This window comes from Triticum aestivum, chromosome 3D (assembly GCF_018294505.1).
Source record: "Triticum aestivum cultivar Chinese Spring chromosome 3D, IWGSC CS RefSeq v2.1, whole genome shotgun sequence".
Lineage (NCBI taxonomy): Eukaryota > Viridiplantae > Streptophyta > Magnoliopsida > Poales > Poaceae > Triticum > Triticum aestivum.
In genome coordinates, this window is record NC_057802.1 from 43,697,857 (window position 1) to 43,720,992 (window position 23,136).

At 45.5% G+C, this 23,136-nt stretch overlaps 1 protein-coding gene across 1 annotated transcript; it reads right to left on the reverse strand.

Annotated features, from left to right (window-relative positions):
* Positions 1-1,749: 1,749 nt before the first annotated feature.
* On the reverse strand, positions 1,750-22,735 carry LOC123074026 (uncharacterized). Its single transcript, XM_044496982.1, has 20 exons — positions 22,668-22,735; positions 11,561-11,835; positions 11,219-11,447; positions 10,167-10,350; positions 9,993-10,064; positions 7,116-7,151; positions 6,717-6,798; positions 6,465-6,580; positions 6,093-6,348; positions 5,752-5,977; positions 5,490-5,640; positions 4,683-5,396; positions 4,264-4,325; positions 4,135-4,189; positions 3,508-3,639; positions 2,989-3,137; positions 2,784-2,852; positions 2,397-2,574; positions 2,150-2,215; positions 1,750-1,800 (listed from the first exon to the last, which is right to left on the reverse strand). The coding sequence occupies exons 1-20, from the start codon at positions 22,733-22,735 to the stop codon at positions 1,750-1,752; spliced, it is 3,171 nt and encodes a 1,056-aa protein (XP_044352917.1).
* Positions 22,736-23,136: the final 401 nt, after the last annotated feature.

Genomic DNA, 23,136 nt, shown 5'->3' on the forward strand with positions numbered 1-23,136 from the left:
ACTAGGCAATCCCTCCAAGCTGGATCCTTCAATTCTCCCTCGAAACTAGGCATGCCCCTTGAATGGTCTCCCAAACCAACGCAACGCTGCCTCTGAACATGGTTAATAATGTAGCCGGCTACCGGCTACAAAGAGATGCCATGTCATCTATAGTCTTTACAAAAGCTCACTCATATAATAAGTTGGCTATACTAATTACTGTAACATTTAATGTCTGCATGTGAAAGGAGACATGTAATTGGGAGGGAGGTGCTAGGGCAGGTGCATGCAAACTTTTTCCTCGTTTGTGCTGCTGCAGCCAGGCTGCACATGTAGGGCTCGCTGCCCTCTCTCTCCTCCTTTCTCTTTCCTCCACCTAGGATTTTAATGACATGGCATCTGCTATAGCCTGCTGAATAGACCTTACTATACTTGCTCTCCCTCTCGTTTCCATCCATCACGCGGATCGACCCTCCCCCCTCCCATCGGATGCCTCCCCGCATTGCTTGCCCGCTCCTCTCCTCTCCATGATATGGTGGCTGGCACCCCGTGCCCCCGCCCCCCATTGCTAGCTCCTCTTTTCTCCTTAGTCCAACACTTCACACGCTCATGTACAGCATCGTCGACCTGCCCCTACCATGATGCATCTCCGGTCGGCTTGCCTGTTTGTTTCGCCCTCTCTATTCGATGTAAGACCGCGCGCTGCTTTCTCCATCTAATCTCCTTCTTGAAGGAAATCAGCAATCTTGGCACTCAGCGAGCGCTGCCGGGCCTTGCCCGTGTGGTGCTAGCGGCTGCGGGTCTGCCCTTCCCCGCGCGCGCCCCTCCTGCTCGGGGCGGTGGTGGTTGGCGGCGGTGCCCTTTAGCCGGCGTCGGTGTGGCCTGGCGGCGGTGGTGCCATGACGGTGGCTCTCGACGCGACGGTGCGGCCATTGGCTGTGGGGCGGCGCTAGTGGCTGCGGCGCCCGCCCAGCCCAGATGTGGGCCCATTTGGGCCCCATCTGGGTTGGGCGGGCTGGTGGTTCGGCGTTCGGTGGCGTCGCTCCTTGGTGGTGGTGAGGTGACAGCAGTCTGCTGGCGGTGAGGACTTCATCGGTCGATGAGTTGCAGCGTGGTGACAGCGGTCGGCTCCGCTGCGGCGGTGGAGGCTGTCCCCTCCCTCCGATCGAGTTGTGGTCGCTCCCGTGGTCGATGTCTCCTTTCCCTCTCCAGGTTTCGTGTTGGCAGCTCCAGAGAGGTGGCGAGGGTGGTCTGGTACCCGTGGTTGCATGCTGATGGGGTGGTGCATTTCGTAGTACCTGGGGTGGTGGTGGTGGTTGCGGATCGGGAGAAATCCCTATCGGCTTGTCCGGTACCGACGTGGTAAGTCCTGCGGGCGCCGTCGGACCTTCCTGAGGGGCGTCGGGTATATCCCTTCCCCGCTATCCCCCGCGCACCAGGGGAAACCCTAGAACTTGTTCGGGCAACAGCGACGGCGTCGTCGCATCCCTTCTTGAAGGTGTTGCTTGGTGCGCGGCGCTTCGGGATGCTGGGAGCGTGGTGGTACTTCTTCGGAGGGTGCAGCGGTCGCCGGTCTTCTTTCTTTGTTGATTTGCCGGTGTCGGCATTTATTTCTCTTGCTTTTTCTTGTTTTTCCTTTTGGGCTTGTCTATGCTGCGGCCCCAGTGAGCTGGATGTATTGGATGTTTGCTTTATAATATAAAGCGGGGGAAACCCTTTATTGGAAACAACAGACAATCTCTTCGTTCACTGTAAGTTTGCTGGCCATATTTATGCCCTGACATCAGTTTGGGAAGTAACACCATAGATAATATCCAAACTCTAAAGCAAGCAACCGACAAGCCATTTTCCATGAAAATCATCACTCTTGCCTCATGGATCACCATAATTTATCATATCTTCAAAGAAATTACAGATGTAGGAAAGCTTTCAAAGATGAACTGAAGCTAATCTTCCACAGAGCAAAAAGAGAATCTTACTCTGAATTCCATATCTGAATTGGTAGCTTCATGTACCCCGCGGGGGTAAAAGCTTGTATACATTTTCTTTAATATGTTTGCAGTGTTAACTCACTTATTGTTTTCACTTAGAAAGAGAAAAAATATAATTCAGATTATTTAACAAAGATCCAACACTCTTTAAATGTGTGTGTTCCACTTCTAATATTTACCAACATAATCTTCAAGGTGAAGAAAGTTCCATCGTTGCTATTCCTTGGTGACACCCAGCCACAATCCTACACAAATCAATCAGTATGTCCTTCAGTTACACTCAATTAATTTAAATATCTTGGCATATACTTAAGAAAATATGATATATTGAGTATGGCACAAACTCGTGAAGAAGTATCTGACAGTTTATTACAAGATGAGCAAAGTTGTTAAGATCATCAAACATGATTAATATGAAACACGTACCACATGGGAAGGTAGTTGTATTAACACATACTCCCTCCATTCGGAATTACTTGTCTCGGAAATGGATGTATCTAGAATTAAAATACGTCTAGATACATCCATTTCTGCGACAAGTAATTCCGAACGGAGGGAGTAGGTGTTAAGTTCAGATGCGTGAGGATATATGGAAAACAGAAATCTGTAGCAGACATATATTGCAAAATAGAAAAGGGAGTAATGATGCATGCCTAGCTACTTGTTAAGTTTTGTAGATTGAACTTAAAAAAGTTACCCAGTTTAGTCTGTTTCTCTTTTCACTGACACCTTTCAGAAAACATACATACCACATCACCCATCAATTCCTAATTAGTAACATAGATAAAGGACAAGAACTTCACTGCCTCTTACCTTCTTGAGCCCTTTATACATCCAACAGCATAAACTGCACCGAGATTGAAACCAATTATGTTCTCAAGCCTGTAATGTTAAGGAGGCCATGCACTACTAATTAGTAAGAAACTCAAAAATACTAGCAAGAGATCGTCTTACACGTGGAAAATAGAGCTATATACATCTATGCAACTAAAGGGAGAAGAATTGAAGTAGTACGTACTTGTAGGTAGTGGAGTTCCATATGCGTACGGTCCCATCAAGTGAACCTGTAATTAACATTGGAAGCTCAGGGTGCAAATTGGCGGCACTGACATGGTCCACATGCCCTTCTAGCTTGTCAACACATTGACCCATTCCCAGTTTCCAGATCTGATTCAACAACAGGGGAAAAGAGAGAGGAAAGGCATTGAACAATCGTACATGGTTTATGGCAGTTAGGATTAATTGAGTGTGTTCTTCTGTTAAGAGTGCACATATGTGGCTAGGAAAAAGAAGGCACCTGTGCGATCCTGTCCTTACAGCCCACAATCAGATGCTGCTTCTTATTGCGTGTAAAGTAATCAATACAAAGAAGGTTTTCCACACACCCATCCAATTTCAACGTGACGATTTCATCAGAACTTATACTCCAGATCTGTCAATTATCAATGCCACTTACTGTAAGTGCATATAAAAATAAAGGCACCGACAAATTTAATTAAAGGAAACATTAATATAAATAATAAGAATCATATCCAACCTTGACCGTGCCATCCCTAGAAGCACTAGCGAAACTGTCCTTGTCCTCTGGGTTAAACTTTACTTGCATCACTCTGTCAATGTGCCCCTGAAATGTCCGTGTGCATTCCCAATCCTTGCTCCAATCCCAAAGCTTAATCAAGTGATCATCATCATCAGATGATGACAGCACAAATGAATCTGTTGGATGCACAGCCAAGGTTGTGATGCAACTATCGTGAGCATCAAAGCTCGCTACGTCTTTGCTTTCAACGTAGTTGTACACATGAATACCCCCGTTGCAATCACCGACGACGAGCCAGCTCTCCCGTGCAATAAATTTAGCCACATGAACTGCATATACGAATGATCTAATTAAGCATGGTGATGCATGTGCAAGCAACGAATTATACCATGCGTGGGTAAGCCATCAATCTTGTTTGAACCGGATTAATTAATTAATTAAGCAAATCCATGCCTGGTTCATCTGTGACATCTTGAATCGAGTTCAACGTTGCCTGCGCATGGGATGGGATACATAATACATGAATCAGTACGTAACATTGAGAATGAATATCTGATCGACCACTGCTAGTTCTAGCTATTGCGCGCGTACTGCATATATGATTGAGTCACCCCATGTACGTACCATTGTCTTGTAGTTCCAAGAACGAAGGCTCCCCACATTATTGGTCGTAATAATCCTGCACATTAATTATATTTCGTGAGCAAATGGCTGACAGATGAAATTACAAGAGATTAAGTAGCTAGCACTCACCATGGCTCGGTTGGGTGCACATCTATGGAGGAAACTTGCTGAGCATCAGACGTGGTTATGACCTGAAATTAACATTCAAGTCCACCAGAAAACCCATTCAATTTACATATGGAACACAAAAACCCCAACACAAGACCGATCAAAAGGCCGGAAAAGAAAATCCCTACCTCAGTTGTCGGCCGAGTGGGCTGCCAGCCACATCAATCACAGATCACGCGCAAGCCAAGGAAAGAAAACAACAAAAATTAATGGAAAATGAAATAAACAATGACAGACGGACCACAGATGCACGTACAGGATCCAGCTTTCACAGGTAATAGTAGTATCATGCGCGTGTATCAACCTAGACAGACTAGAGTAGTACAACATCAATCTATAAAAAGACTTATATTTAGGAACGGAGGGAGTAGATAAATTACCTCAGATGATGATGTCACATGATCATCTTCTTGATGTTGACAACAGAGAACCTTCAACGTCATCTCTTGCACTACCTCTTGGTCAGCACCAGCTTTCTCTTTAGTTTTCTCAAAGAAGTTGTTGTACTTGACGGAGATCGAATCTTTCTCAACATCCTCGTCCTGGAGGTCATATTCATTCACCGCAAGGCTATACAGTGTGAAGAACTCGCCGTCAATGCCCGATGGAAGTGGCTGCTGCTTGAGCATTGTGAGAGTGAGGGTGTAGGTGGATCCTGGAGGCACAACGCCACATAGTGGCTTCTTTGTCAAGTACCTCTTGGGGCTTTTTGCCACAAGCATGAACGCAACGCGGTCATCTCCCTTGTTATTTAACTGCACTGAGCAGGAGGAGATCATGGCCACCTTCTTTCTTGGTACTTCTACCGATGACATGGCTGGGAGAAAGTAGAGCTCTGAGGGATGAACATGAAGAAGCTGATCAGAGTCTTCTGAATCAAGCAGCTCCGAGTCCAAGATAATTTCCACTTGCGGAATCAAGGTTTCTGTTTCGTTCAGTGTATGTACGATATCCCCGATGGTAGGCCTTCTGCGTCTGTTACTCGCCAGACAGGTCAACGCTATATCCAAGCATTTCTTAACTTGTTCACAATATCCTTCAATTAATGTAGCATCCACTGTTTTCTGCAGCCTCTCCCTCCAATTTTCAAGCGTCTACAAAATGCCATGGAATTGATGCAACAACATAATTGACACATTTAATGTTGATCGGCAGAAGAAATGTCTATGTACACAACATATACTTACCAGCTCAATAAACTTCTCGGAAGACATATCGTAACATTTCAAATACATTTTCACCCCTGTCATCAGCTTTATGATTATAACGCCTAAGCTGTATATGTCATGCTTTTTTGATATTACTTGTTTTTCAATGAATTCCGGCGGCATGTATTCACTGTGTAGCCAGATAAGAAATATTACAGTTATTGTCAGTGACTCAGTGTAAAGCAAAATTTATTGACCATTTAAATAGAGTTCACAACTTAGGCCAGGCCATTTAGCTCACCGTGCTCCACTTATATCCATTGTCCTGTCGCTCTTTCCTGCACCGAATCTTGCTAGACCAAAATCGCCTATTTTAGGTGTCAGTTTCTCATCCATCAATATATTGCTAGGTTTTAGGTTCATGTGAATAACAGGACTCTCCAAACCCTCATGGAGGTATCTTAAACCATCACATAAGCCCTTAATTATTTGGTAGCGCATACACCAGTCCAGTCCGGATTTCACGTCTGTAAAAATAAACAGAGATTGCATCCAAAAGAATTTATTTTGTTTCCGTACAGTTGACAGGCAAATCAATCACGAACGCACATTTTGTTTGCATGTTGGCGGTGTCATATATACCTGAGATGTACCGATTAAGGGATCCATTTGGGAAATACTCCAAGCAGATTGCCATGTGTATATCCAAACCAACCACTACATGCTTTCCGTTGAACGGTATAACCACTTCTTCTGTCTCGTAGCAGTAGCCAACTAATTGCGCGACATTTTCATGATGGAACTTCTTGTGGACTTCAATTGCATTCTGGAACTGCTTATTATCTATTCCTTTTAAAGTATAGAGCTTCACAGCAATTTGTCCATCCCCATAGACTCCCTATTAATTAACTCGACAAGTTTAACTTATTAGTACAACTGGGTCTTAATTTGACCAGAGGCGTGACGACATTATCTGGGTATATCTGTTAATGTAAATGATGATCATACTCATACCTTGTAAACACCTCCATAGCCACCCCGGCCAATTAATTCCTCTCGAGAGAAATCGCTTGTAACGACTTTTAGTAAACTGAAAGGCATTGCCCTTGGCTCCGCATACCGAAAGTTGCCTGTGTAAGTGTAGAAAATACTAGCATCACTGTCCCTTGTAATTTCGATAGTTGTAAGTAGAGAATCTACTCGTGTGAAGCTAGTGCAACCGATTGAGTATCCTAGTTAATTAAAGATAGGATAGATAGCACTAACCTGAAGAAGATCTGGACTTGATCGTGATGCTGTTGTTCTTTCTTATAAGAATGGGCGAATTCTCACCACTGTCTTGATAGAACTACAGTATATATCAAGAGAGAATTTTCAGGATCCGTGTCCATGTGAGCTCCCTTTTGCAAACTTGGTGGAAATTATATTTCTAAGTATTGAAAAACTACGAAAATAATCATGTACATAGGAATTCGGTAGAAACTTACTCATGTAAACTTTCATAAAAAGTTATGACTATTTGCGATCTGTGTGAAAAATTAGAAAATGAGAAAGCTACGGTACAAAATGGGAAACTTAAACGGTCATTTTCTTACTTTCACATAGGTTATATATGGTCATTGGTTTCATGAAATTTACATGGGTAAGTTTCTACTCAAAACTTACTTTTTGCGAAGTTTCAAAAAGTGAGTTTACATGGGCCTAGGTTATATTGAGCATTTTCCTATATATCAAGCAAACAAAAGAGCCAAAAATTTAAGGGTAGGAAATGCTCCATACAGGTACGTGGCCACAATACATGTGTGGTCCATATATATTTGACCGACCAACTAGGCTGGCTAATGGCTTGGTCTGAAACAGGCTGGGTGAGCTGTGTTCGGGTTGTGGGTGTCAATTGGATTGGTTCAAAGGGGCAAATGGTTTGATGGTGAAATAGGTTGGCAATTTGGTTTGGGTTGAGTATTTCAGTTATCAAGCAGGCCAATAGAACCTTCCCCACCTCTGCCCGCACCCAATAACAGCAAGCAATACAGATCCCGTTTCTTCTGGCAAAGCGACGAGGCCAAGAAGAAATATAGATTGGCTATATGGGATATTATGTGTAAACCCAAAGACCAGGGCGGGTTAGGGATCGAGAATTTAGAGGTAAAGAATAGATGTTTGCTTAGCAAATTGTTATACAGATTATCGACGGAGACCGAAGGCATGTGGGTACAAATCTTGCGGAATAAATACCTACATACTAAGACTTTGGCTCATGTGAATGCAAGATCAACAGACTCACCCTTTTGGAAAGGGTTAACAAAGACAAAAGTAACTTTCTTCTGGCGGGTGAAGTTCCTAATTGGTAGTGGTACTTCTACTAGGTTCTGGGAGGACACTTGGCTAGGGGAGACGCCCCTGCCTTACAATACCCCTCTCTTTATAATATTGTGCAACGTAAGGAAGATTATGTCGTCACAGTATTAAACTCAGTACCACTTAATATCCAATTTAGGAGATCTCTTGTAGGGGAACATTGGAATGCTTGGTTACACCTGGTATGTAGGTTGATGGATGTTCAACTTTCAGATCAACCGGATACAATTAGTTGGAAGTTAACCACGAATGGAGTATTCTCTGTCAAATCCATGCATTTGGCCTTAATTGGTTCCGGGCCATTGTCGAGGTCGTTGCACATATGGAAGATTAAAGTTCCACTCCGCATCAAGATCTTTATGTGGTTTGTTCACAAAGGAGTCATCTTGGCCAAAGATAATCTGATGAAAAGGAAATGGGTCGGTCAATTTAGATGTTTTTGTGATCAAAACGAGACAATTAAACACCTTTTTTTCGAATGTCCACTTGCAAAACTGTTATGGCGATCCATTCATATAGCTTTTAACATTAATCCTCCAATGAGTATAAACACGTTATTTGGGACATGGCTTAATGAAGTAGACATACACACAGCTAAACATATTCGGATAGGGATATGTGCACTATTATGGGCTATATGGAACACTCGAAATGATATGACTTTTAATGGGACAAAATTCACTAATTTTTTGCAGGTTATCTACAGAGCTACAACCTGGATCCATATGTGGTCGTTACTCACTCATGCGGACTACAGGAAGATTATGGTTATTGGGTGCAGCCGATGGAAGACGATAGCACGGGCTACCCTCGGCCGATTTGGATGGCGAGCTAATAATAGGCTAGGTGTATAAGCATCGTAGCCTGTTTTTTATAGCCGGATGTGGCACTTTCTCACACGGTGTGACGTTTTACAGATTTGTTTATCTTTCTTGCTCAGACTTTGAGTTTTCATGGAACTTAAGACATTGTTTTGATTTTATTTAATATGACTGCATGCATCGATTGATGCAAAGGCCGGAGGTAAGCCTCTTTTTTTTAAAAAAAATATCCCAATTCGGGTGGTGGGGCGCCCTCGAAGTGCTTCCTCTTCGAGGCCAAGACCAAGGCAAGGCCGTCGAGCCCATAACACCATCCGCACTAAGCGGTCCGGTGATAAGTCGAGGAAGTACAATAAAGAACTACTTCAACTTCATTTGAACTTCGAAAATGGTAAATCCCGTCTTCAAATGTTCAGTGTATCTCCATGTTCACCTCATAAGCATCAGGACCATTTTAACTGTTGTGGTATTGTTATTGTGGTTGCGCTGGTTTGTTAGCATATACTATCGCACTCGCGCTGGCGGTTTTCCCCGTCAATGCAAAGTCACATTTGTTGCTATTTGTCAGCAAATTTTGACATCAACGTCTCAAACAACACGGCGTGATGAATGTACAGGTTGAGATGTGACCCTTCTATCATCGAAAATGATTCCCTCCAATCTATTCTCAAACCCCACCACCAAAACTGACTCTTCGCCTTCTACTCTGTTAATCTATTTCTCTGTCTGTGGTCGTGTCTCCGGCATGTCTGTTAAGTAAACATTTCCTTAGCAATGTCCACACTAGAAAATAGGATGATGTGTTGCCAGCACGGCAGACACATTCGCAATCCTAACTCCAAATGTACAACTAGGTTCTGATAGTTTGGAGATCTCTCGTTATTAATTTCTGCTTCTATTTGGTTCGTACTTACATGGAACAAAGGCGTTGGAACTGGGAAGCTACGAATTGGGGATTAATTTGTGCAAAACGCGTGCATCTTTCGGATGGACCTAACTAGATGGGAAAATATATACCAGATTCAAATGACATTTTTTCCAACTTAAGTGGTGAACAAAAAAAATCAGCTATTCTTTGGGGCACCTCTCATATATTACCAAAAGGTAACTATTTAAGGAGCTTCAATTACTAACTCATACCCATTACACTATGAGTTGTAGAAACCTAGTAATATATAAGGTAATTTCTGACAAACCGAAATGTCATATGTGTCGTGAGTGATGGCACCTGTTCATTCTGCATCCATTGGTCACCTATCATTGTTTCGGTCTCGTTCAAACTAGAAACAATATCCTGTATAGTAGGCCTTTCTTGTCGGTTTGGCTTCAAGCAATGTAATGCTATCTCAATGCATCTTTTCACCTGGTTGCAGTATACTTCGAGTGACGTGGGACTCACTGTTTCACGTAGCTTCTTCTTCCAACTTTCTTGTACCTGCAACATTGGACCCAAAGTTAGAATGACAAAGCACGCAATGGTTCACATAACACACTGTTGATGTTGTAGTTGACATATACAAAGAACATGCATTCTTACCAGCGTAACAGATTTCCGGGTCATCATCTCAACAGTAGAATTGTAGCCTTGATGTCCGGTCATTATCTTTACAATGATAACGCCCAAACTAAATATGTCAAACTCGCCTGATATTATTTGACACTTTATGTATTCCGGTGGCCAATATCCGCTGCATGCCAAGTATGGTAAAAAGTGTTGCTTACTGGGTAGAAACACAAAATAGATACCAAGATTTCATGCATTGCGATGGAAACACATAATGAAGCGTGGCAAATGGGATAATGTACCATGGGATCAATTCTTCTCTTTTAGAAAAGCATTTCTGAATTCTAAAGCAAATATATAAAGTAAATCAAACTGGAGATCATATTCATGCATTGCGATGGAAACACACACACACACACACACACACACACACACACACACACACACACACACACACACACACATATATATATATAATAGGTGGAGGAAATAGTTTTGTTTATATGTTAATTTTGACCTCACTTATACAATATTTATTGTTTTATTATATGAAAGGAATCATTTTTTGCAAACTAGTGAGGAAGGAGAAAGGTGGTGAGACAAGGGCTTATGGGCAGGTCTTAAGTTTTCTATACTGTGAGATTGTGCTGCACGGGGCATCCATGACTCCCTGTGGCTTAGGCCTTGTACAATGCTAGGTGCTTAGAAAAATAAATCATGTTTTTCTGAAGCACCGGTGCCTATTTTTATAGGAGAGACGCCTAATTCAGGATCTGTCCTGTACAAATAAGCACATGTGCTTAGAAAAAGCCTGATTTATTTCTATAAGCACCTCCCTTATACACTTTGCATTATACAAGGCCTTAAAAGATGGGTCAAACAATAAAGCTTCCCAAGTTGTGAAATCGGATGATACAAAAAGGTGGATTCATGTTGAAAATTAAACTCATAGTTATTTGAAAATTGAAATATCGATATTTTTCATAATATGACTAAACCTTCTCAGAGTAAAAGAACTGAAACACACCAAGCTCAGGTCAAACTTCTACAATGACCTAGACCCAACTGCCAAATAGAATACTTACAGTGTACCGACAGCACTCATCGCCCTTGTTGTGTTTTCTTCACCGAAGAGCTTTGACAAGCCAAAATCAGCGATTTTCGGCATCATTTTATTATCTAGCAATATATTATCCGGTTTCAAGTCAAAGTGCATTACAGGATACCCCAGTCCCTCACGAAGATATTTTAGACCCTCACATATCCCTTTGATTATTCTGTAACGTGTGTGCCAGTTAAGTCCCGTTTTTTGATCTGCAACAAAGCAAGGAAAAAAATAGGCTCAAAAAATGCAAATCGAAAACATAGACGTTCATGAGCTAAAAAAAATTTAATTCTCCTGCGATAGAGTGGGCCAACTTAATTACCAGAGATATGCTTGTGAAGGCTACCATTGGATACATACTCGAAGCAAAGCGCCGTACGCAGACTTACAGCAGTAACTTGTTTTCCTTCGAACATAGCAGGTCCTTCCACTGATTCATTACAGAAGCCCACTAACTCCACAATATTTTGATGCTTAAGCCCCCTAAGATTGTTGAACTCTTTGAGAAACTTTGTATCATCTAATCCAACTGGAATGTTATTTAGTATCTTCACGGCAATCTCTCCACCATTTTCATACACACCCTGTCCGACATCTCTTGTTAATATTCAGCATCATTGTTGTGCTAGTAGTGGACACAATTATTTTGTTAGATATTAATTAGGTTATCTTGAGCATAGTACTACATCTTTTTGACATTAAGACAAAAGCGTTGGCAGTACCCCCCCACCCGCGTCGCTCCCAGGGCGGCTCGGTCAGAAACCCTACCCGCAGCCGCAGCCGCCCCCCTCCCCTCCTCCCCCCCTCGCCGCCGCACGTCTCCGGGCAAAGCCCGTGGGCGGTCGGCGGCGGTGGGATCTGGTTTGCGCGCGTGCGTGGCGCAGGGGCGTGGCCCTCTCGGTGGTTGCATGTGGCGGAGTTGCTCGCTAATTTTTTTTAAATAATACATTTTTTATATTAAATTACAGAAATATTACGCTGAAAAAATAATTTTCGAAAATAATACACCGTCGGCCCGCTGCAGGCCGACTGGACCTAATCGGCCCACAGCAGGCCGATCGGCTTGCTGCTGGCCGACTGGTGGCCCGGCTGCCAAGCGGCGGCCTCTGATTCGGCTGGCCACGTCGCGAGGGGGAGGGAGGGGGCTGTCGGCGTGGGTGCGCCCCTGTCGGCCTACCGCGGGCCGATCGGCCAGCTGCTGGCCGACAGGGTGCTGCCACCTCGCGGAGCTGGCCGGCTGCTGCCTTATCCTCCCCTTCCTCCCTTCTTCTTCTCCCCTTCCTCCCTTCTTCTTCTGTTCTTTTGTGTTCTTACCTTCTCCTCTCTCTACACAAAAATGCCACCAATTTATACACCTAAATGAGCAAGTTTTTCGCAATTTTGGCACCGTGAATGGATTCAACTCAGTTAGGGCAGCCAAAAGAGGTCTCGATCTACTGATGGGGTAGCTCGTGGTGGTCGTGGTGAGCATTTTGGTGGAGGTGGTGGTGGTGAAGTTGGGGCAGTGTGGTGGTGGTGAAGTTGGGGCAGTGTGGTGGAGGTGAAGCTGTTGTTCGTCGTTCTTCGTTGGAGGCGGAGCACCGGCAGTTTGGTGGCCGCCGTTCGTCGTTCTTCGTTCGCACGCACGCTTTAAGGGTATATTTCATCCCACATTTTATTTTTCGTAGGTGCTCCGGTAGTATTTGTTAATATGTTTCGATGTGAAATAAATTAGGTGTGCGATTATTGTTATTTGCCCGGTAGTATACGTAAATATATTTAGATGTCAACTAATTAGTTGTGTAAAAATGTGTAGTTGCTCCGGTAATAATCCGTACTATATGTGGATGTCAAGTATTTAGGAGTGTCAGTATTTGTAGTAGTTCCGAAAAAAGGTCCGTAATATAGGCAGTCCAGTCAAATATATTAATCTGTCAATATTTGTAGTTGCTACGGAAAATATTCGTAATATACTTGTAGGTGGGTGAATTGTATTAGTTGCTCCGTTAATATTATGTAATATATAGCTAGGTAATATATAGACATGTCTAATATTTGTTAGTGGGGATATTAAGTTGTTGCTTAATACTTGTATTTCGTTGTTGAAAAAAAAAATAGGTGAGTCGAGATGTCCGATGTAGTGAAGTTCAGATTTTACTACGGTCCTGGTACTGTCCAAACAACTGAGTTGGGAGCAGATCTGAGTGAATTTACTCACATAGAGGTGCCAATGAGCGCACCACAAACATGGTCAGTCAGTCAGTTGAAAGAATGGATTGCGGCAAGTTTAGGTCTTGATACTGAAACACACACCGTCGGTGTTCATGCATTGTGGACACGGTCAAATTCAAAAATTTACTTTTATTTGAGGCCAATAGAGGGAGACTCCGATTGAGTGCGGTGGTTACAAGGTTGTGAACGAAGGGGATGCAATCATGTTGCTTTAGTGCTTTCCGTCGTGAAGGAGGTCACTGCACATGAAGGCGAGGGTGGCTACGAAGGACAGAGCAGTCAAGTAGAAGGAGGAAATGCTTATGGTTACGAACAAGGACAGAGCAGTCAGGTAGAAGGAGGAAATGCTTATGGTTATGAACCAGGGCAGAGTAGTCAGGTAGAAGGAGGAAATGCCGATGGTGATTACAATGGCGAGGTGGACGCTGACGAGGTAGATGGGCACATGCAGAACCAGATGGAAGAAGAAGACACCGGTGTTGAAAGGGGTCATGCCGATGATTCTGACGAGTCAGATGAAGAAGAAAATGTAGAGGAGGTCCCGAATCCTGCATGGTGGAATCATGACTTATCATCTGCAATGACCGTGAATGATGGACATGATTCAGCCTGGCAATATCACCAGAACAATATTGCGACGGGTGCTATGTATCCGAACAAGCAAGCCCTGAAGGATGCAATAATTAATTGGGCAATGTCCACGCAAAGGGTTTTCACAGCTCAGGTGTCCAGTCAGAAATTCCTGACAATGGTATGCAAGAACGCAGATTGTCCCGCCAGGGTGCACGGCTTTCTCCCTAAGTATGGCACAAGTTGGGTGATAAGTGACTTAGTTAATCACACTTGTCTTATTCCCTGCATCCCTCAAGATCATGCCAACCTTTCATCCACGCTTATTGCTCGATTGTTTTACGATGAGATAGTGCAGGGCAAAGCTATGGAAGTGAAGGCAGTCCAGACAAAAGTCTTTGCCAGGTTCAAGTACATAATTTCTTATGGCAAGGCTTGGAGGGCTAAGCATGCGGCGCTTGAGAGGAGATTTGGTTCTTATTTTGATGCATATGACTCTGTTGTCCACCTCCTTCACACCCTGCAGCAGCGGAATCCAGGCACCTATATCGATATCCAAGACATGTTCATGCCAGAGTTCCCAACTGTGAGGGTGTTGCATCGTCTCTTCTTCTCTTTCGGTGTATGCATCGAAGCTTTCAGGCATTGCCGACCGGTGATATGTGTTGACGGTACTTTTCTCACAGGCAAGTACAAGGGTCAGATCCTGACAGCCATAGGTCAAGACGGCCAAAATCAAGTCGTCCCACTGGCATTTGCTTTTGTGGAGAGTGAGAACATTGAAAGTTGGACATGGTTCTTCAGGCAGTTGAAAATATCAGTTGTGAAGGAGAAGCCCAATGTGTGCATCCTTCATGACAGGCATGCAGGTATACTCAGTGCGATAAGGACACTGACAAACCCAGGCCCTGAGAAACAAGTTCCATGGCAGGACTTGCAGAGCCGTTGGTGCATGCGCCATCTGGGGGCTAATTTCTTCTCGCAGTTTAGAAATAAGAACCTGATGAATCTGTTCAAAAAACTCTGCAAGCAGAACCAGTTATGAAAGTACAATTTGATACGCGACAGACTTAATGTGTGCACGCAGAGACACGTGAGGGACAGGAAAGCTGCAAGAGATGCAACGGTTAGGGCACATGTTGAAGCAGTAGCTGCACAGTTGGCAACAGGAACAGCGGCCGTGGAGGAGGAGCCTGTTGGGCTATGTGACCTGCCAGGCTTTGACCCACCTGGTACTAGGAGAAGGCTCTGGAGGTCGATTAAAACCTTCGAGCAATGGATAGAGCATGAGCCTCTGGAGAGGTGGTCTTTGCTACATGACACACATGGAGCAAGATACGGTGTCATGACAACGAACCTCGCGGAAACATACAACTTTGTCCTCAGAGGAAACCGGGCATTGCCACTTATAGCCATCGTTGAGGGTATTTTCTATGGCACCGTCAAGTATTTCAGAGACAGACGTCAAATAGCAGAGCAGCATATCTTGAACAACCCAAATACACGGTACTGTGAAAGAGTCACGAAGTACATGGACAACAAGATGCAAAAAGCTAGGTCACACACTGTAGTCGCCATCGGTAATCAAGAAAGAAGGTTTGAGGTCCGCTTAGCCAACAACAAATTCAGATGTGCAAATGAGTTGAGGACGCATGAGGTGAAAATTGGCAATGAAGCCTGGCCAACGTGTGAGTGCACATGCAATAAACCGAAATTGCTTCACCTACCTTGCTCACATGTACTTGCTGCTTGCGGGCAGCTTGGAATGGACGCAATATCGTTTGTGTCTCCATTTTTTCTGAAAGAGTCTGTCCTCAATACCTGGACAGGTGAGCTGATGGGTTTTCGATCAATGGGTAATTTCAACAGCGTCAACCCCGCCGAAAGGCGTTACATTCCAAACCCAGAGCATATGCGTACAAGTAGAGGCAGACGGCAGTGTCAGCGCATCCGAAATGATATGGATGAATCTGAAGCAGGAGGTTCGACTAGGCAATGCATTCTATGCAATGAATTTGGCCATAGGGACACTAATTGTCCCACTTTCGTCACTGGGCGTGGACGAGGCAACCGGGGAAGAAGAGGAGGTAGAGGCAGTAGAGGAGTAAGGGCGAGAGGAAGAAGCTAAGCTAGCAGTAGTATGTTCTGAATTTGTATTAAGTGTGGCACTATGTTCTGAATTTGTATTAAGTGTGGCACTATGTTCTGAATTTGTATTAAGTGTGGCACTATGTTCTGAATTTGTATTAAGTGTGGCACTATGTTCTGAATTTGTATTAAGTGTGGCACTATGTTCTGAATTTTTATTAAGTGTGCACTATGTTCTGAATTTTTATTAAGTGTGACACTATGTTCTGAATTTTGTATGTGCAGGAATGTCGGGATTGTGGTTGCTGAATGGGGACATTGATAGGGGTCATCGTGCTGCGATATGGTATGAGCGCAAGCTTGAGCCTCTGGTCACTCGCACTCCTAAGGAAAACTGGAAGATACACTCAGGATGGCTTCAGCGGTACGTGCTTTATTAATTTGCACACTGACATGCATATTAATGGTTGAAATGGGAGACACTAACTGAAAAGTTCTCTGATGAAGGTTGAAATGGACCGGCCTTTTACCTTTCGCGCGTCTGGTTGAGTCTATCCCGGGTGAGAAACGCCTCGCCATCGATGGGTCTTTGCTGAGCTGCTTAGTGGACCGTTGGAGGCCAGAGACCCACACGTTTCACTTCAGATGGGGAGAGATGGCTCCTACTCTGGAGGATGTGTCACTTTTGCTCGGACTACCGTTGGCAGGTCATGCCGTAGGACCGTTGGACGCACCGGCTGGTTGGGAGCGAGCTCTTACACAACGTTTTCATGGTGTTTTTCCGGATGCTCCGGATCCGGTATGGGAGCATCACGGACCTAAGTATGAGTGGTTGCTAAATTTCCGGGTAATTTCCCCTACCTATTATCTTCAAGTTATCGTGCATACAGTTTACAGAAAATAATTGCGGCTTACTAAAACTTTATCTTCGCTTAATGCAGATCCAGAACTTTCGGGCGCCGTTGACTGCGGAACAGATCACTCAGAGCCTGGAGGCCTACTTACTGTGGCTTTTCGGCAAGGTGATGTTCACGGAGAACCATGTCACCACTATTAGCGCCCTCTACATCCCTATGGCACTCGAGATAGCGAGCGCTCAGACGGCGGATCAGATCAGACAGAGGAGTTGGGGTTCGGCGGTCTTAGCGGCTACATACCGAGGTATGTGCAACGGTTGCCAGCTTACATCGAGAAAGCCAGCCCTTCTTGGATGCCCTCTATTCCTACAGCTGTGGTCGTGGGAGAGGTTCTCTATAGGGCGACCAGATGTACGTGTTCATGAGCCTATAGACGCCATGTTTGATGTTGACGGCATCGACATGCCTACTTTCGGTCTGTGTTGGACTCGTCGCGAGGTATGCACCGTGTTGTAGTTTAATGCAACTTTTTTCTGCACAAGAGATAGTTCGATGCTAGCGGCTACTAACTTTTCTTCTCTGCAGAGACGCTTTGCTAGTGATCAGACCAGGAAGGCATACACAGCATTGAACGAGCAGTTCGATGCGTACACCGGGGTCATCTGGCAGCCCTACACAGAAGCAGCCATACAAGCGAGATACCCTGTTGGTATGTCTGTGCTATGCACAAGGGACCGAGATTACTGGATGACAAAATCTAAGATCATCTTCGATGTCTTCGTCGAGGAGATGACACAACAGAGGGTTATGAGGCAATTTGGTCTTCTGCAGTTGGAGCTACCTCCCCCTATAGAGAACCTGGTGCCAGCACACATCCACAGGTATTAACCAGTTTTTCAATGTTGCATTATCTTTCATAGTACTCCATTCGAAGCTTTAGGTAATTGTTGAACACACACCACAATTTTAGGACGACAAGGAAGGGCATGACGAGGACAACTGCTGACTGGCTAGTTAGACTAGAGTCGTATGTTATAGAATGGGAGACAGCAAACACAAATCTATGGCACGAGAATCACAATTTCGATCTCGATGAATTCAATCTCTATTTGCAGCGGTACATGACCCGAACACGGTTACGCATTGTTGAGTACTCCCACCCAGAGGAGATACCGGATCCTACTCCGTCGGATATGTACCCGAGCTATGATACTTCGGGCTCTAGGCAGTACGCGGTAAGATATATTTTCTTTACGTAATGTTGTCACATACTTTGACGTGCAAGAGACAGACATTATTAATCGTCTTGGAAATTTGCAGGCTACCTTGACACGCGAACTCTACGACGACGTGACCACCTTTGGACAATCACTATCGTCTGGACCTCTTCTTCATCATCGTCCAGTGGTACAACCCTTCTTGGAAAGAATTCAGAATAAGATACGGACTGTGTACGAGGCTATCACATGCACCCGGAGAACCGATGTTGTTCAGCACCAGCAGGAGCAGCTGCGTCACTCCATGCACCGACATCAACCACGTCCACGTCTAGCACATCAGCCGACAATCAGGCCACCCCGTCCTGACCAACCTGGCAGTTCTACGTGGCACCCGCAGCACTATGGTCCCATGTCGAGCTTCGTGTTTTCTCCACAGCCACAGCAACACGGTCCCTTGTCGAGCTTCGTGTTATCTCCACAACCACAGCAGCACGGTCCCTCGTCCAGTTTCGTGTTTGAGCCAGAGCAGACGTCACAACCAGCAGGTATGTGTCTTCATATTTATTGTTTTCAATATTAATTGACGCGACCTCATTCTTCATGATGAAACGTTCCATCGCGTAGGAGCCTATGGATATCAGGCGTCTATGTCGGCATCACATGATACGTGGGGGAGTGATCAACATCCCGAGGAGAACATACAGGCTCAGATGTCGCAGCACACCCAGTGGATGAACATGTTTTCGACTCCTCCACCAGGCCCCACACAGGATACACAGCATGACCAGGGAGAGTCTGAGATTCCTCCTCGTCACATTAGGGCACCCGACAGGTTGGGATGGTCGCCGCTTCCAGATCCGCCTCCCCGCCAGGCCAGACGTCGTCACTGACACTTCTATCTATCAGTAGAGACATTACCATCTATTTCTGTGTGAGACTTATGTCTATTCTATGTATGAGACAAATGACTATGTACTTATGTACGAGACATATGCCTACTCTATTTTAGTACTCTGTTATCGGAACTACAAGATCATATTTAGATAGAACATAATATTCATACAACGAGACATTACAAACAACTAGATAGAACTACGTCTAAATTAAATGGTACGTAACTGAACTCACAACATACAACATAAAAACTACATGAAGTCATCCTCGATCGATGCAGAACTCTTGCCCTTCGACGATGAAGAACTCTTGCCCTTCGACGATGCAGAAACCTTGCCCTTCGATGATGAAGAACCCTTTCCCGCCATATGTTCGCGCCAACTATTTCCCGCCACCCGTTTCCCTCCTCCCATTTCCCGCCAACCCTTTCCCGCCATACCACAGTCGTTCTTTCCCGCCATTTTCTCCTCTCTACCTATAAAACCCCCTTCAGACGGAGGTGGATAAGCATTGCAGTGTGGTGGTGGTGAAGTTGGGGTAGTGTGGTGGAGGTGAAGCTGTTGTTCGTCGTTCTTCGTTGGAGGCGGAGCACCGGCAGTTTGGTGGCCGCCGTTCGTCGTTCTTCGTTCGCACGCACGCTTCAAGGGTATATTTCAGCCCATATTTTATTTTTCATAGGTGCTCCGGTAGTATTTGTTAATATATTTAGATGTCAACTAATTAGTTGTGTAAAAATGTGTAGTTGCTCCGGTAATAATCCGTACTATATGTGGATGTCAAGTATTTAGGAGTGTCAGTATATGTAGTAGTCCAGAAAAAAGGTCCGTAATATAGGCAGTCCAGTCAAATATATTAATCTGTCAATATTTGTAGTTGCTACGGTTCGTAATATACTTGTAGGTGGGTGAATTGTATTAGTTGCTCCGTTAATATTCTGTAATATATAGCTAGGTAATATATAGACATATCTAATATTTGTTAGTGGGGATATTAAGGGGTAGGTTAGGTACTCAATGCGATTTGTGTGTTGCAGATGGCTAAGGGTACTCAGTGGGTGCTTAGCCCTATTGTTCATGTCCAAGGCTTTTCTCCAAGTGTTGTGCAAGTTAGTGAAGTGGACCTCACTTTTGATTGGTTGAAGACTAAATTCATGTTGAAGCAAGGGTTGAAGGAAGACGATTTTGTGTACTACGTCAGCAGGAAGCAGCCAGATGGCCCTGGGGAAAGAAAATTGATTGACATAACTGATGATGGCGAGATTCAAGAAATGCTGAGCGAATGGGAATGGAAAAGGGTTGTTGAGTTGCATTGCTACAGGAAACCGAGTTATATGTGATGAATTTGTCATTCGAGATCCGCCTCTCCGCTAGGCCAGACGTCGTCACTGACGCTTCTATCTATCAGTAGAGACATTACCATCTATTTCTGTGTGAGACTTATGTCTATTCTATGTATGAGACAAATGACTATGTACTTATGTACGAGACATATGCCTACTCTATTTTAGTACTCTGTTATCGGAACTACCAGCTCATATTTAGATAGAACATAATATTCATACAACGAGACATTACAAACAACTAGATAGAACTACATCTAAATTAAATGGTACATAACTGAACTCACAACATACAGCATAAAAACTACATGAAGTCATCATCGTCATCCTCGATCGATGCAGAACTCTTGCCTTCGACGATGAAGAACTCTTGCCCTTCGACGATGCAGAAACCTTGCCCTGCGATGATGAAGAACTCTTGCCCTTCGACGATGCAGAACCCGGAAGCGGCGGCATGAAGATATCATCTTCGTCCTCGCTCTCCTCAGTCCATAAACATGGATTATTTGCTGCAATCCTTCTGAAGGTTTCACTCTTCGGCACCACTACCTTCTTCCACCTGTCATGCAACCTAAGAAATTCTTTACGTACCTCCTCATAGGTCCTTTCAGGCCACCCAGACCTACGTAATTGGTGAGCCAACTCATTCATTATGGTGTCACTACCGGTGAGTTCGTCCCATGGAACTATCCTATTATCCATCCTGAAATCGGTAGCTAGCCTCAGAAGAATCCCGCTCATCCCAGGGTGAAAACTACGATCGAAAAGATAATGGGACATCTCAACTACACTACACTGCAATGCTTATCCACCTCCGTCTGAAGGGGGTTTTATAGGTAGAGAGGAGAAAATGGCGGGAAAGAACGACTGCAGTATGGCGGGAAAGGGTTGGCGGGAAATGGGTGGCGGGAAACGGGTGGCGGGAAATAGTTGGCGCGAACATATGGCGGGAAAGGGTTGTGCGGAAGAGTCCTGCTCATCCCAGGGTGAAAACTACGATCGAAAGGATAATGGGACATCTCAACTACACTACACTGCAATGCTTATTCACCTCCGTCTGAAGGGGGTTTTATAGGTAGAGAGGAGAAAATGGCGGGAAAGAACGACTGCGGTATGGCGGGAAAGGGTTGGCGGAAATGGGTGGCGGGAAACGGGTGGCGGGAAATAGTTGGCGCGAACATATGGCGGGAAAGGGTTGTGCGGAATACGTCATAGTTTTACAAAAAAACCAGGGATCATTCGGAAAAAAATGGCGGCATGCACCAGTCGGCCCACAGCAGGCCAATTAGTCCTTGTCGGCCCACTGCAGGCCTATCGGCCAACTGCAGGCCAACTGGACCCTGTCGGCCAACTGCAGGCCGACTGGACTTGATCTGGTGGCCGACAGCCCAATCGGCCAGCAACAAGCAGTTGGCCACCAGTCGGCCTGCTGTGGGCTGACTAGGCTCAGTCGGCCTGCAGCGGGCCGACAGTGTATTATTTTTGAAAATTATTTTTTCAGCGTAATATTTCTGTAATTTAATAAAAAAATGTATTATTTAAAAAAAATTAGCGAGTTGCTCACCGCGGTGGCCGGCCTTGGCTCGTGGGCTGACCTTAGGTGCTGCTCCGGCGGGTGCTGAGGCGACTTGGCATGGCTGCGTGCGGCGGCGCGTGCTTGCATGTGGCGTGCTTCGTCCGTCGGCGAGGCCGTCCCCTACGATGGCGAGGTGGTCCAGTGCTTCGTGGTGGCTCCTCCGTGACCTGGGCGGTGGCTGCTGGACTTGGCGACCTTGGGTCGTCCCAGGCTCGTTCCAGATCCGGTGTGGTGATGGGGACTCCACGCATCTGCGGTGGAGGGCTACAGTTGCCGGGCGGCGGCCCGGATCTGGTGGTGGCAGCTTCGGCCAGGGGGGCGGTGCGTGCCTGGGCGTGGCGGATCGAGGGATCCCGGGACTAGCTTGGCGTCAGCTTCAGCAACAGGGGTGGGCGCGGTTGGGAGGTGCTCCCCCTTGGTGCTCTGCGGTGGTTGGTGGGTGGTGGTTTGCAGCCAACCGGTACGGGGAGTTGTCGGGAGGGCGTCACTGGGAGAAATCCTTTCTTCGGCCTTGCTGGATCCGGCGACGGCGACGACCGCGGGCATCGTGCTCTTCCTTGGAAGCGTCACTGTTGTGTGGTGCCCCTCCCCTCTCGCTGCGGCCTTGGCTCCGGAGGGAAACCTTAGATCCGCGGGATTGGGCGATGAAGGCGAGGCGATGAAGGCGACCTCACGTCTTCTTCCTCCTTGGAGGCATCGTCTCGGAGCCGGCTACAACCTGAAGACTGGTGGATGGCGGCATCTTTGCCGCATGGTTTGCTGAGGCGACCGTTTTTAGGGGCGCTAATTTCTGTTTGGCAACGATGATGGTGGCGGGTGGAGCTCGGGCTTCGGTAGTCGGATCTTCCCGGCGTGTCCGAGGTGCTTTTATGTGGTTGCTTGGTTGCTTTGAAGTTGGAGCTGCGTGGAACGAGTCTAGGTGGTGAGTTGTGACGATGACAGGCTTTCAGTGGTCGTTTGCGGAGGGCACGGTCGGTGTAAGTCCTGCATATTCCCCTTGCGAACCTCATCGTCGAGTTGGAGTTGTCGGTGGTTCGCGTGTGTGGTCATCTGTTGGCATGTTAGCCAGGTTGGTCGGCGATGCCCATTTTATGGGTTGGGTTGTATCGGTTTTAGCCCGGTTTTCCATTAATAAATAGTGCA